This window comes from Daktulosphaira vitifoliae, unplaced genomic scaffold (genome assembly GCF_025091365.1).
Source record: "Daktulosphaira vitifoliae isolate Bord-2020 unplaced genomic scaffold, ASM2509136v1 Scaffold_2, whole genome shotgun sequence".
NCBI classification, from domain to species: domain Eukaryota; kingdom Metazoa; phylum Arthropoda; class Insecta; order Hemiptera; family Phylloxeridae; genus Daktulosphaira; species Daktulosphaira vitifoliae.
In genome coordinates this window covers 6,189,098-6,202,548 of record NW_026099573.1, presented here as the reverse complement: position 1 = coordinate 6,202,548, position 13,451 = coordinate 6,189,098, and the positions used below count along the sequence as shown (strand labels likewise).

Here is a 13,451-nt window from a genome sequence, read left to right as displayed (position 1 = left end):
AGGCCTAGTTATTAATGAAGTATGGAATCATGTAATATAAGTTATAAAAGTATATAATAATACAAAGGTGAATTTATTAACAAATTTTAAGAATGATCAAAAAATCCAATTCATGGATTATGCTTTGTTGTACAAATTTTCACCAATTTCCAGCTTAATTTAAAATTTTATATTTTATTCATAGAAATCTACTTGTTGTGTACGTAACTAATGCAGATACATTTTAGCGCTACAGATTTAATCGTATTATACATACACAATGCATTTGGTCGATTCTCAGATTTTTAAATTAATGTGTTAACTTATTTATTATCACTATATTTTGAATAATTACTGAATCAGGAGTATCCAAAAGAGACTAACAGAGCTAAAAGAGGTAGTTCTTCAGTTATTTTCCATTGATTCATAAATTAGTGCTCTCACTAAAAAAAGCATAGGAAAGAAATTGTAAATGTAAATGTTTTATAACTTAAGTTCCTGTAATTTTTTTTCTAAACCCACTAGTTTTCTAGAAAAATTGAAAAATAAGTATTATTTTGCAAAACTGTCAAAATTGGTATATTTACGAATATTGTATCATATCTGACGAACCGTTTATAATAAGAATTGCCTATTTTGTATTTTTAATTTAAAGTAGTTTCAGTTTTAATTTTTATGTTATTTTGATGTATAAAATATCAAAAAAGTGCGGCGCTTATTGTTGACCAGTGTTTACTGGAAAAATGCTCGAATACATACGCAAGATTCAGCTAATATTATAAGAAAATTAAAAAAGTTGTACGATGAACTAAGAAATTTAGTTTTAAATTTAGGAAAAATAAAACCAGGACCAGCGGACTTATACAAGAAAAGAGAACAAAATTTTGTAGATCAAATCGAAGAATTGTTTGATATAGCTCATGCTAATGCAATCAGTCTAATGAATATTCAGGAAGATATTGATTTTTTGCGACTTCAACGACATAAGAGACGTTCCGAANATCCAGGAAGATATTGATTTTTTGCGACTTCAACGAACTAAGGGACGTCCCGGATGTATGATGGGAGTAGATATGAATTTAACCCAAGCAGAAAAAAAAATGCAAATAAGACAAGAACAGAAAAATAAAATACTTATACCTCACTCAGAAACAGAAACTTTATTAGAAGGTAATTTTTAAAAATAATGAATGTTTAATAAACATTATTTATTATATTTTTAACNATGTTTAATAAACATTGTTTATTATATTTTTAATAATTATATATGATTTAATTTAGAAAAATATTCATGTACTTCATCGGATTCATGTGATATGGAAATCGTAAGTGAAGAAGAGAGACAATTTTCACCAGTAGCAGGTCCGTCAAAAAATAAAAGAGGTAGAAAAGAACTTTTAATTTCTAGATTATCTGCCACTCTTAATAGGGATAAAATAAGTGATAGGGACGCTGTTCATTTGTTAACTGCATGTTTGGATGCCTTATCATTAGATCCCAGCATATATGTTTTAAACCGATCGTCAATTAAAAGGTCCCGTGAACATTATAGACAAAAAATTGCAGAAAATATTAATTCTAAATTTCATGAACAAAATTTGAATTTCGTTGTGATCCATTGGATTCAAGAATGCTTCCAGACCTTACAAGGAAAAAAAAAGTCGATCGCCTCCCTACTATTGCAACCGCCTTAAATTTTGAACAGCTTCTTGGAGTCTCTTATATACCCTCAGGGAAAGTTTTAGAAGTATCATTAGCTGTCTATGAAGCTTTAGTCAAATGGTCACTATTGGAAAAAGTACAGGCTTTCACATATGATACTACGGCCTCTAATACGGGAAGGTTTAATGGGGTATGTCTTTTATTAGAGCAATGTCTTGGAAGAGAAATTTTATTCTTAGCATGCCGACACCATATTTATGAACTTGTTTTACAAGGCGTATTTTCAGAAACCAAATTATGTCCTTCAACCGGACCAGAAATATTATTATTCAAGAGGTTTCAACAAGAAAGGGAAACAATTGATAAAACAAAATTTTCTACATCAATTTCTGATATTTATGTTCATAATATTTTAAAAGATGAAGCCGATGAAATTATTTTATATGCAAAAAATAAAATTACTGAATATCTCCCCCGAGATGATTATCAAGAGTTTTTAGAACTTATTGTTATATTTTTGAACGGTGTTTCTCAAAGGGGAAATGCTTTTTTAAAACCGGGTCCATCTCATTTAGCCAGATAGATGGCTAAAACAATATATTGCTTAAAAATATTTTTGTCTAAAAATCAATTTAAACTAGACAGCAGAGAAGAAACATTATTAAAGGATATTTGTTGTTTTATTGTAAAATTTTACGTTCAAGCTTGGTTTTCATCTCCCAAGGCTATAGAAGCTCCTTTTAATGACATATTATTTCTTAAAAAATTAGAATCTTATAAATTACAAAATAAAAAAAATCGCAACGTGACATTAAAAAAAATAACTAATCATTTGTGGTATTTAAATCCACAATGTATTACTTTTTCCTTATTTGACAACCGTATAGACTACAATACAAAACGCAAAATGGCTGAAAATATTCTAAGTTATAATGATGATGAAGAAACTAATCTGAATAAAAAGATAACTCTTACACCAGACGATGTCCCCAATTTTCTTCAAAAAGACCTACCAACTGATTTAATAACTTCCAAATCAATTGAAATGTTTAAGCGGTTTAAAATTCAAACAAATTTTTTAAGCATTGATCCAGCTTATTGGAATTATTAGGAAAACTTCAAAACAGGAAGAGAAATAATCAAATCATTGAAAATAGTAAATGACACAGCTGAGAGAGGAGTTAAGCTAATGGAAGTATATAATGATAAATTCACTAAAGACAAAGAACAAAAACAATTTTTATTGCAGGTAAATTTAACAATTTTTATTTTTAACTTAACTTAATTATATCGTTCAAATTTTTACCAAAAAAAAATATCCAAAATGTGATAGAGAAACATTAAAAAATATATATTTATGTTAAATTTTGTTTTTGTGCAGGAGCTAGATATTAATCTTTCGTTGTTATATTATCTTACCCACATATATCAGTTTATGTAGACATACATACCCCGAGATCCCTTTCTATTTCATTCTATTATTGTCTCTGCCCTGTACCCCTAGCCACTCTTACTTTTCCTTGTACTAAACCACCAACGCCTCTACTTTTATTTATCACAAAATCTAATCTCCCTTCACCCTTACACGCTCCGACTGCCCTTTTACTTTTTCTTTTTGTTTATTACACACGTGAGGCAACTACGCTACGCTGCGTGCGATGAATTTTGGACTTAAGATAACATATGTTATAACGACATGTTATCTTCACATACCAATTAGTAGGGACCAACAGTCCCGTATTACCAATTAAAATTATATGAAACCAGAAAGTGTAATTCGAAATTTTGTGAACAGATATTTTTAAAAATAGACCATCTGAATACTATGTTAAATTATTATTTCAAAATACATGTTTAATATTTGAATGTGATATCCCGTGTCTAGTAAATATATTACGTAACTAACAGCAACAACAATTATTTAAATAATTTTAGATTTTCATGCTATAAATTTAAGATCTAATATTATAAAACAGAATATATGTTATGCTGTACAAATATTTTTAATTGTATTTAAAAATGCTGAAATCCTTGTCAAAGAGCTTATTTTGGAGAAGATCATGTATCATTAATAACCGCAACTTATGGCAATATATAAACAATAGTTTTAATCGGTAAGATGTTACATGATTATTAAAATGATGATTAAAAATTTTCAGATTACGCTCTTTTTTAGGATATTTTGATGTCTTTATTTATCATATTTATTAAATATTAGACTAGACGACCCCAACAATTGCGAGAGAAAGTGAAGGGAATGCACGTTTGTTATTATATGTATAGGATATTTCATGCAAAAATATACTAACAAAAACTATGACTAGTGTCCGATTAATACACATATTATTACATGATTTTGTGTAATAGAACTTTTTCTTAAATGTGAATCTATTATGTGAGTTAAGATGATGTCATTCGCGAGTATGTTATTAAAGCACAAAATAACAAAATTGTGTATCGATTTATTATTTATAAAAAATAAGAATATTTTCTGTTTATTTATTATTTATAAAGATATATGATATAATGTATTCGAATATAGTTCTCATACTCAACCTCACCGGAGCATATTGTTTACGATCGATAAAAATTAAAAAAAATGTATTCCCAGCCTTAAAAAATGTAGTTCAGCCACTGATATTTTATTTACAATGTAGTACATTATTATCATCTCCTTTATGCTAAAAGTATTTGAGTGTAAAAATGACAAATTGTGATGGCATTCATAATCGCTACATTATGCCGTTATACATATATAATGAAAGTTTTTATTTGATAAAATAAGTATTCAAATAAATATATAAATACATATTATTTATAAATATTATTAAAAATACATTTTATAAAATTAAAAGAGTGGAAGAAGATCGTATTAAAATGATAGGATCTAATATAGCATGCGCTGAATGGCTCATGAAAAATGGTGCCTATGTTAGATGCAAGGGATATAAAGGATTTGTTAACCATTATGATTGTTTGCCAAAGCCATCACATGGTTGTCTACAACATTTTAAAATAGAAGAAGTATTTGCTGGAAAAGATGCTTCTATATCACACTTAGGATTTGATAATTTTGGTAATTATTTGAAACAAATCATTTTTTGAAAAGTTTGTATCCCCTTATTAATTTTTATAAATATTATAGAAAATTGTGATAACATATCTGCCGTTTCATTTATTGGATGTAACTTTATAGAAAATAAGGCGATGAATAAATTAAAAGTACTGAAAAATAGTTTAAAATGTTTAAAAGTTATTAGCTGCGTAAATGTTTCTAATTCTGGAATAAAATCCTTGGAAAATCTTCAGTAAAATTAAAATATACCAAATTATAGTTATCAAATTGTATATTCCTAACTTATTAATAATCTAGACATTTGAAACGTTTGGAGCTGTGGAATTTACCATATTTTAGAGACAAGAAAATTTTAGACCATCTAATTGCTACATTACCTTATTGTCAAATAATAATTAACAAAGGAGTTGTATAGATATTTTATTTATTTGACAGGCTGTTGGAAATATTAATAAAACAAGGAAACAACAATCGTTTTATTTTCCCAGGAAAAATTAGTAAACTCGTGTCAAGGTGGAATTGTAAAAATTCATTACTAATGTAATTTCTAATATTAATAATTGTTATTTTTTGATTATACGTGTAATACTTGATATTATCCCTGCGTGAATAGTTTAATATGTGTTTATTTCAATAAACAATACTTTATAAACAAAATAATTTTTTTTTAATAAAAGATAAAAATTTCAGTTACAATTTACTATTTGTAAACTATGGTTAAGTATTATAAATCCCAACTGTATTGAATTTTTTAAATATATAAAATGATTATTTTATTATAATCCACATAATTAATGGAAAAATAAATGTAACATTGTTCATTTTTTTATTAGTTTCTTTTAGTATTGCAAATGTTATAACCATTTTAAAATATAGACTAAGGTGTGGGTTAGATGCTGCTATTTTTATCACTAAACATTCCTCAGTCTAATTCCTCATTCTGCCTAGGTATGAAAAAATTAATAACTTCCGAAATACTTATCCAAATGTTATTACAAAATAGTCATTTTGATATTTATATCGTTATTTTAAAAATATATAAGTTAATTAAGTACATTTTCATTTAAAAATAGTAGCACAATGGGGTCGCGACACAGTATTATAAAATTTCATTAAATTGTAAAAATCTATTGTTAATTCAGGAGAAACTAACAATCATTTTTTTTAGAAATAATTTATATAGCAACATGTTATCAAAAAATTTGGAATATTAAAGTCTAGTAATAGCAGACACAAATTAGAAATGAATGATTTGAATTGTCTGTATGGAGAACATGGGATAAGTAACTGTTTAATTGATAAATTAGAATATCTTTTCAAATTTTGAGGGTAATATCTTCAATTAGTTACGAATTGTAATTATTTGACGTATCGTTGAAAAAAGTAGGTCAAGTTAGAGCAGAGAAAATAAATGATAGTCACAATAAAATACTTTCTCAGCTTTGTATCGTAGCTAAAACCTAAAATATAGTTAAATAATTTTAATATAAATAAGAAATTTCTTCTTACGAGGGGCGACTACTTGACTATAATATTCCAAATTTTTTGTTAACATGTTGCTATATAAATCATTTTTAAAAATAATGATTGTTAGTTTCTCCTGAATTAACAATGGATTTTTACAATTATAAAAAAAGCAAGGCGAATGAAAGATGTGTATAAATACTACTTCTCATGAAAAAATTGTATTGATCCATATATTTTTCAATAAGTTATAGCATTATAAGGTTAAAAATGTAAAAAATAAAATCGAGAATTTTCACACAAAAATAGCATTCGGTAGCCATTTTCATCACGAAGACAAGTCCAGAGGTCAAATTTTTTTTTTTTTTAATGAAGTACATTACATTAGCTTCAATTTAAGATATATATAAAAGTGTCAGACCTTGAAAGTTGAAAAAGTTAATTTTTTGTGAAAAAGTTGTCATTTTAAATCCCCCCTGTGGGTAGGTAAAGGAACAGATTTATAAAAAAAATATACCAAATGATAAGTAAGGACATTATGCATCTATAAAAAAAAAATTTATATTGATTTGGCCTTTTTTAAAAAATTATAGCAATTTTAAGTAAAGAAATTGAAAAAATTTCGAAAATTAGCGATTTTTAAAATTGTAATTTTTTTGGAGGTTTCCCCCATTTACGGGAAATGAGGGAAAACTCGTGAAGTCGGTGGACCACGTCCCGTGGAGGAAACCCTATCGGGTCGTCATGTGGAAGCTCCACGGTTCACCGGCTTCCGGTCGGCTGGAGGCGGAAGTGCTGGAAAGGGCGGTAGACACGCTCTTTCCGACACATCCGCCTCTGCTTCCCTCTGCGTTCGGGGACGACGTGTCGGTGGAGGAATTCACCACCCAGGAGGTGGCCGACGCGGTGTTGCGCGTACGGGGCCGGAACACAGCTCCCGGCCCTGACACGATTCCAAACCGGGTGTGGGGGTTGGTAAACGATCTCGCCCCGGATTGGATACGCGCCGTCGCGAAACGCTACCTCTCGGAGGGTGAATTCCCCACGAAGTGGAAGAAGGCCAGGCTGGTGCTTCTGAGAAAGGGTGACAAGCCCGAGGGTCTCCCCTCGTCGTACCGACCGCTTTGCATGTTGGACAACTTAGGGAAGATCCTCGAGCGTCTGCTCGTCACCCGGATCGAAGTCCACTTGGCCGACGTCGGCTTCCGGAGGGGGAGGTCGACGGACGATGGACGACAGGGAGCAGGGTTTCGGGGTGGCGGTGACCTTGGAAATCCGAAATGCGTTCAACTCCGTGCGATGGTCACACATCCTCGGAGCGCTTAACGCGTTTCGGGTGCCTCCTTACCTCGGGCGGATGATCCGGTCGTACTTAAGCGATCGGGTTATTTCCTACAAGAGCGTCTCGGGCCTCTGCTGTGGAACATCGCTTACAACGCGGTGTTCCGCGTTCCGCTACCACCGCACTTACGCGTCGTCTGCTACGCGGACGACACGCTGGTGGTGGCGGAAGGCGACTCGTCCGAGGAGGCTGGATCTCGTGCGAACTGCGCGCTCAGCGCAGTCACCGCCTGGAAACAGCAGGAGGGGAGTGGACTGAGCCTCACCCTGGACAAGACCGCTTCGGTCTTGTTCACGGGCAGGTACAAGTTTACTCCTCCACGGCTCGCTGTGCTGGGGGTGGAGATCCCGCTTAAGGACTCCATGACTTATTTGGGCCTTGTCATAGACAAACGTCTTAAGTTCGGGCCGCACATTACTCGTGCGGCCCAGCGGGCCCAGAAAGTCATGAATTGCCTGCCGGGACTCATGCCCAATCTGGAAGGGCCGAGAGAGATCCTGCGCAGACTTTTAGTCAGCGTCGTACACTCGGTCCTCCTGTACGGGTCCGGACTCACGGTGAGATGATTTATCGTCTCACCCAAGTGATGTCCGGCCACGGCTGCTTTAACGAGTACTTAAACCGTATTCGTATAATTTAGTTAATTTCGGGCTGATTCACAACGTGGTGGCGTAAATTATATAGTTGGCTTATTAGTCACGTAGACATAGAAGAATTATACATTTTATTTTTGGCCGAACACTATTTGGCGATACAAACATTTCAACACATAAAACGTGTTGGTATTTGAATTATTTATTTTTTTAATATGTCTTAACATAAAAAAAACTTGATTCTTCATTTTATCTACCTCGTATTATCCTTTAATAAATGCCCACTCTATAACCTCTCTCGGTACTCTATCATACGAATTTTTAAAATTATTTATGATAATAAAAAAAATAAAAAATATCCAGAGGTTTTAAAGTTTATTAAAGATTAATAGAGGATTTGCCAAAACAGACTAAGACACTCTGTGTATAAGTTAATACGTTTAATCATCTTTATTTTACTAAATTAATTCAATTATCAAGTGAGAGAATATAAGTAGGGTAAAATAGAGAGTTCTAGAACCCCCCCGCNAATATATATTTTTTATACTCTCCAAGCAAACAAATTGCATTATCACCATGTAATTATTTTTATTTAGGAAAGAAATTTATTGTCTTCATCTTTTCCATAAGTCAGCAGAAACAAAACATAAGCCAGACATGAGTGTATAGATCCGACGTGCATTTGTCCGGCACGCAAATGTCGTATATTAATTGACACTTGATTTATGATTTTTTTTTGAATATTTAATCGGAATAAATAAAAAAATATAATAATGAATTAGAAAAAAGAACACTAAAATCGTGTTCATGTTTTACTGGTAATGGCTTCGCATCCTGAAACAATATCAATAATGTCTGTTGTTATCCTTGATTGTCTTTTACGATTAAAGCTTAAAGTTGATTTTTGTTTTAACTTATCCACATTTTTGGTAGCTGAGTCCATAGCTAATACTCTAGCAGAGTGTTCACTAGTTGCGTTTTCTACCATGGCAAAATATAGTAAAGAAATTGTAGAAAATTCGATGTAGCTTCTTAATTCTTCTTCTTCTACTTCGTCTAAACTTGTTATGTGAGCCGTCATAAGTAAAATATCTGTACTGTAAATTGGTATCCAATCAACTTTTGATGTGCTTTTAGAAGTTAGACAATTGTAAAATATTTGAGAAGCAATATATTCTACAAAGGAACACATCTGAAATATTTTTGAAGCATCTAAAAATGTAGGATTATTTTTTCCAATATTAGTTACAGAAAATAATATATAATTTGGATGTGTTCTTTGTAACATAGTTTCTGATTTTTTCCCTATGCATACCACCGATGCATTTGTTTGATCTGATCTAGACAACTCTTCTCGAACTTTTTTCACTATACCAGAATGTATAGATCCGCATAAACCTCGATCTGATGTCACCGCAAATAATAGGTGATCTTCTGTGTAGTCAAGCATATTAATATCTGTGTACCGACTATAAAATGAGAGAGTCCCATAACCAAACGGACGTGTATCCCGTAACAAACGTTCAGCTCTGTTCAATTTTGCAGCAGAAACTACTTTCATAGTTTGTGTAATTTTTTTTATGTTAGAGAATGATTGTATTTGTTTTTGAATAGTTCTTAATGCCATTGCAAGGGTAATTTACTCCTTATGATTTTAATAAATTCAGTGAATATAAGTTAATGTTTCATTTTTTTAATTTATAAATTAGGTAATAATATGTTTATATCAACCAAAACCTTGTTTATTAAATTTCTATTATAATTTCAGTGTTAAATATTTTAAGCCAACTAAATTCTTTAAAAGGCAAGTATTCTGTCAATATATCGATTATCATTGTTATTATCATTGATATCGCAGGGTGGCAAAACGATACATGATATGTTAGAGAGAGTCCATTTTTAATTATTTTATTTATATTAATGAGAAGATAATTTTAAAATATTAAAAAAAAGAGCCGTTTCAATTTTTTGATTGATAAAAATTGGATAAAATTAAAAATTTATATAAAACAACTAATTTATCTAAGACATTGAATTAATTCTTTTTTAATTAGAGAAAAATAAGTTAAAATTTAATAAATGATTTTTTTTTAATTGTGTTAAATTTTCCTATTTTACCTAATTAATTGATGTAATTGTGAAAAATTCCAAAAAATGAGTATTCTTATATCAAACAAACAGTAGCACAGTGGGGTTGCGACACAATGTGAACATAACATAGTTAGGACAAGTTTAGATGATATCAGACAGTTATTAAAATCACTATCATAAGAATGATTCGATACAAATTTGTAGATAGAGATTAATAATATTAAAAAAAATGGTGGATTATTCCTAAAGCTATATGATCTGATATTTCCTTATTAATATCCTGATTAAGATAAAGTATGTCGAATGAAAAAGAGATTATTAAAAAATATTATTTCTCATAAAAAAATAAAGTTGATCCATACACGTTTCAATAAATTATAGCAAAATAAAGTTTAAAATTTAAAATATAAAATCGAGAATTTTCACACATAAATAGCATTCGGTAACTATTTTCATCATGAGACAAAATAAAGTTCGAATTTTTTTTTTCCATAATAAAGTATATTATATTAATTTAAGATATATATAAAAGTATCAGACTTCCCGGAACACTTTCAAAATTTAAGTTGAAAACGTTAATTTTTTGTAAAAAGTTTTCATATTAAATTCCCGCCTGTTGGCAGTTAAAGGGTCAGATTTATAAAAAAAATATACCTAATGATAGGTAAAGGCATCAAGCATCTATAAAAATAATTATATTGATCCATACATTTTTCAAAAAGTTATGGCAATTTTAAGTAAAAAAAATGGAAAAAATTTCGAAATTTAACGATTTTAAAATTTGTAATTTTTTTGGAGGTTTCCTCCATTTACGGGGAATGAGGGAATTTTTTTCAATTTTTGAAGGTAATGTCTTTGGCTAGATACTATTACGTCGCTATTTAGGGGTTGAGCCTAAATGCCCGTCGACAGTATTCTAAGGGACCAACGGGGGATAGCTGGCTAGGCTATATCAACCTTAGGTACTGAGGTTTCCTATTTAATTTATATTCCCTTAGAGGAACTACCAAGGGTAGCATTACAATATATGTATATAACACTCTTGGTTAACAACGATATAAATATTTTTTAAGTGATTGGAATATTAAATAGATAATACAACCTGCTGGACACTTAGAGATGATATAATATAACAGGGAGCTGACGGCGACATACCACACACACTATATACGTGATAGAAAAGTTAAGTTGTCGCGATGATGGTAAAAGGTCAACTGTCGGATAGGGATATATTATTATGGCACACGTGAATTGCAAAAGTATTTATGTGTGCAGTCCGCCCTCCTGTTAGTATTGTTGTATGTCACTGTGTCAATTATATATAATATATATATAAACGAAATTAACCAATAATACTCATATTAGGGTGTCCCAGAATTTTGAAGTTTCGGAAATNGTATACAGGGTGTCCCAGAATTTTGAAGTTTCGGAAATGCTTAGTGCATACCCCTCAAATTTATTTGTATACATATGAAAAAGAACACAAAAAAATTTCAGGTCGATCAAACAAGTTTAACCCGTGCCGACTTGGGGTTGAAAATTAGTTAAAAGGGGCAGTTTTTCAGTTATTTGCTATTGACTCGTTAATTAGTGCTCTCACAAAAAAAAAATATAGGAAATAAATTGTAGATATAAATGATGTGTATAACTTAAGTTTCTATAATATTTCTTCTAAACCCACTAGTTTTCTAGAAAAATTGAAAAATAAGTATTACTTTGCAAAACAAGAAAATAAAAAAAAAACCCAGCACAGGGGGGTCGCGGCACAGTGGTGACGTGGCATAGTTGGATCAAGTATAATGATATCTGACAGTGATTAAAATCACTATCAAAAATAAACGCTTCGATGCAAATCTTTAGATAGTGTTTAATTTTAAAAAAATTGGTGTTTTATTCCAAAAGCTACTTGATCTGCTGGTTCCTTATTAATATCTCGATTAAGATAAAGTATGTCGAATGAAAAAAGGTTTATTAAAAAATATTATTTCTCATAAAAAAATTGTGTGGATCCATAAACTTTTCAATAAGTTATAGCATTATAAAGTTAAATATAATATAAATAATAAAATCGAGAATTTTCACACGAAAATAGCATTCGGTAGCCATTTTCGCCGTGAAGACAAGTCCAGAGGTCAAATTTTTTTTTTTCAAATTAAAGTATATTACATTAGCTTTAATTTAAGATATATATAAAAGTGTCAGACCTTCCGGAACATTTTCAAAAGTTATGTTGAAAAAGTAAATTTTTTGTGAAAAAGTTGTCATTTTAAATCCCCCCCTGTGGGCAGGTTAAGTGTCAGATTTACAAAAAAAATATACCAAATGATAAGTAAAGACATCAAGCATCTATATAAAAAAAAATTATATTGATATGTTCATTTTTGAAAAAGTTAGAGCATTATTAAATTAAAAATATAAAAAAAAATTATTTTACAAAAATCGTAATTTTTTATTAAATTTGATGTCAACTTTCACCACAAAGACAAGTCCAGAGGTCAAATTTTTTTTTTTCAAATTAAAGTATATTACATTAGCTTTAATTTAAGATATATATAAAAGTGTCAGACCTTCCGGAACACTTTCAAAAGTTAAGTTGAAAAAGTTCTACTTTCTATATGCATTTTTTATATTTGAAGCCCCCCCATATATAGGGAAATAGTCTGATTTAAAAAAAAAGTATATCCAATGAAAGATGTATATAAATACTACTTCTCATGAAAAAATTGTATTGATCCATACATTTTTTAAAAAGTTATAGCACTTTAAAGTAAAAAATGTAAATTATAAAATCGAAAATTTTCACACAAAAATAGCATTCGGTAGCCGTTTTCACCATGAAGACAAGTTCAGAGGTGATGTGTGTTTGTGGGGCCACCTCACTGAGGTGGCCCCATGGTTTTTTAGGGTACCTCATTGAGGTTCCGCCACCTCTTTCATGCCACCTCCCTTATCAATAATAGATAAGAGAAATTATATGTATAGGATGGTGTTCTATGTTGTTTATCGGTGAAGTAATTTTGATAACAGATTATGATAATACTCTTATCATTTATTATGATATTTAATTTATTTATATCTCTTATCATATTGATAAGTAGATATTTTTATAAATGAATGATATTATTAGTATGATTCCTTGTTTGATACTTCCTTTTTATGCCACCTCATTTTTACCTCCTCCTCCCATAACAATCAACATTTTAAATCCTATCCTATTTAATATTATCCCCCTCTTATTATAAAA

The 13,451-nt window shown here is 30.4% G+C and overlaps 2 protein-coding genes across 2 annotated transcripts; one reads left to right on the top strand and one right to left on the bottom strand.

Annotated features, from left to right (window-relative positions):
• Positions 1-3,660: 3,660 nt before the first annotated feature.
• On the top strand, positions 3,661-4,953 carry LOC126897934 (ATP synthase subunit s, mitochondrial-like). The gene is made up of 3 exons (XM_050671881.1): positions 3,661-3,755; positions 4,497-4,717; positions 4,787-4,953. Exons 1-3 carry the CDS (start codon positions 3,661-3,663, stop codon positions 4,951-4,953), a joined length of 483 nt encoding a protein of 160 aa, XP_050527838.1.
• A 3,968-nt stretch (positions 4,954-8,921) lies between these two features.
• On the bottom strand, positions 8,922-9,743 carry LOC126897933 (ATP synthase subunit gamma, mitochondrial-like). Its single transcript, XM_050671879.1, has one exon. It carries the CDS (start codon positions 9,741-9,743, stop codon positions 8,922-8,924), a length of 822 nt encoding a protein of 273 aa, XP_050527836.1.
• Positions 9,744-13,451: the final 3,708 nt, after the last annotated feature.

What these genes read in the sequence shown, in the direction of transcription:
- LOC126897934 (XM_050671881.1), top strand. Translation starts at nt 3,661, where the DNA reads ATGCTGAAATCCTTGTCAAAGAGCTTATTTTGGAGAAGATCATGTATC. An exon ending in ATAAACAATAGTTTTAATCG is followed by an intron (nt 3,756 to 4,496) that starts GTAAGATGTTAC and finishes TAAAATTAAAAG; the next exon opens with AGTGGAAGAAGATCGTATTA. An exon ending in CTTAGGATTTGATAATTTTG is followed by an intron (nt 4,718 to 4,786) that starts GTAATTATTTGA and finishes TAAATATTATAG; the next exon opens with AAAATTGTGATAACATATCT.
- LOC126897933 (XM_050671879.1), bottom strand. Translation starts at nt 9,743, where the DNA reads ATGGCATTAAGAACTATTCAAAAACAAATACAATCATTCTCTAACATA.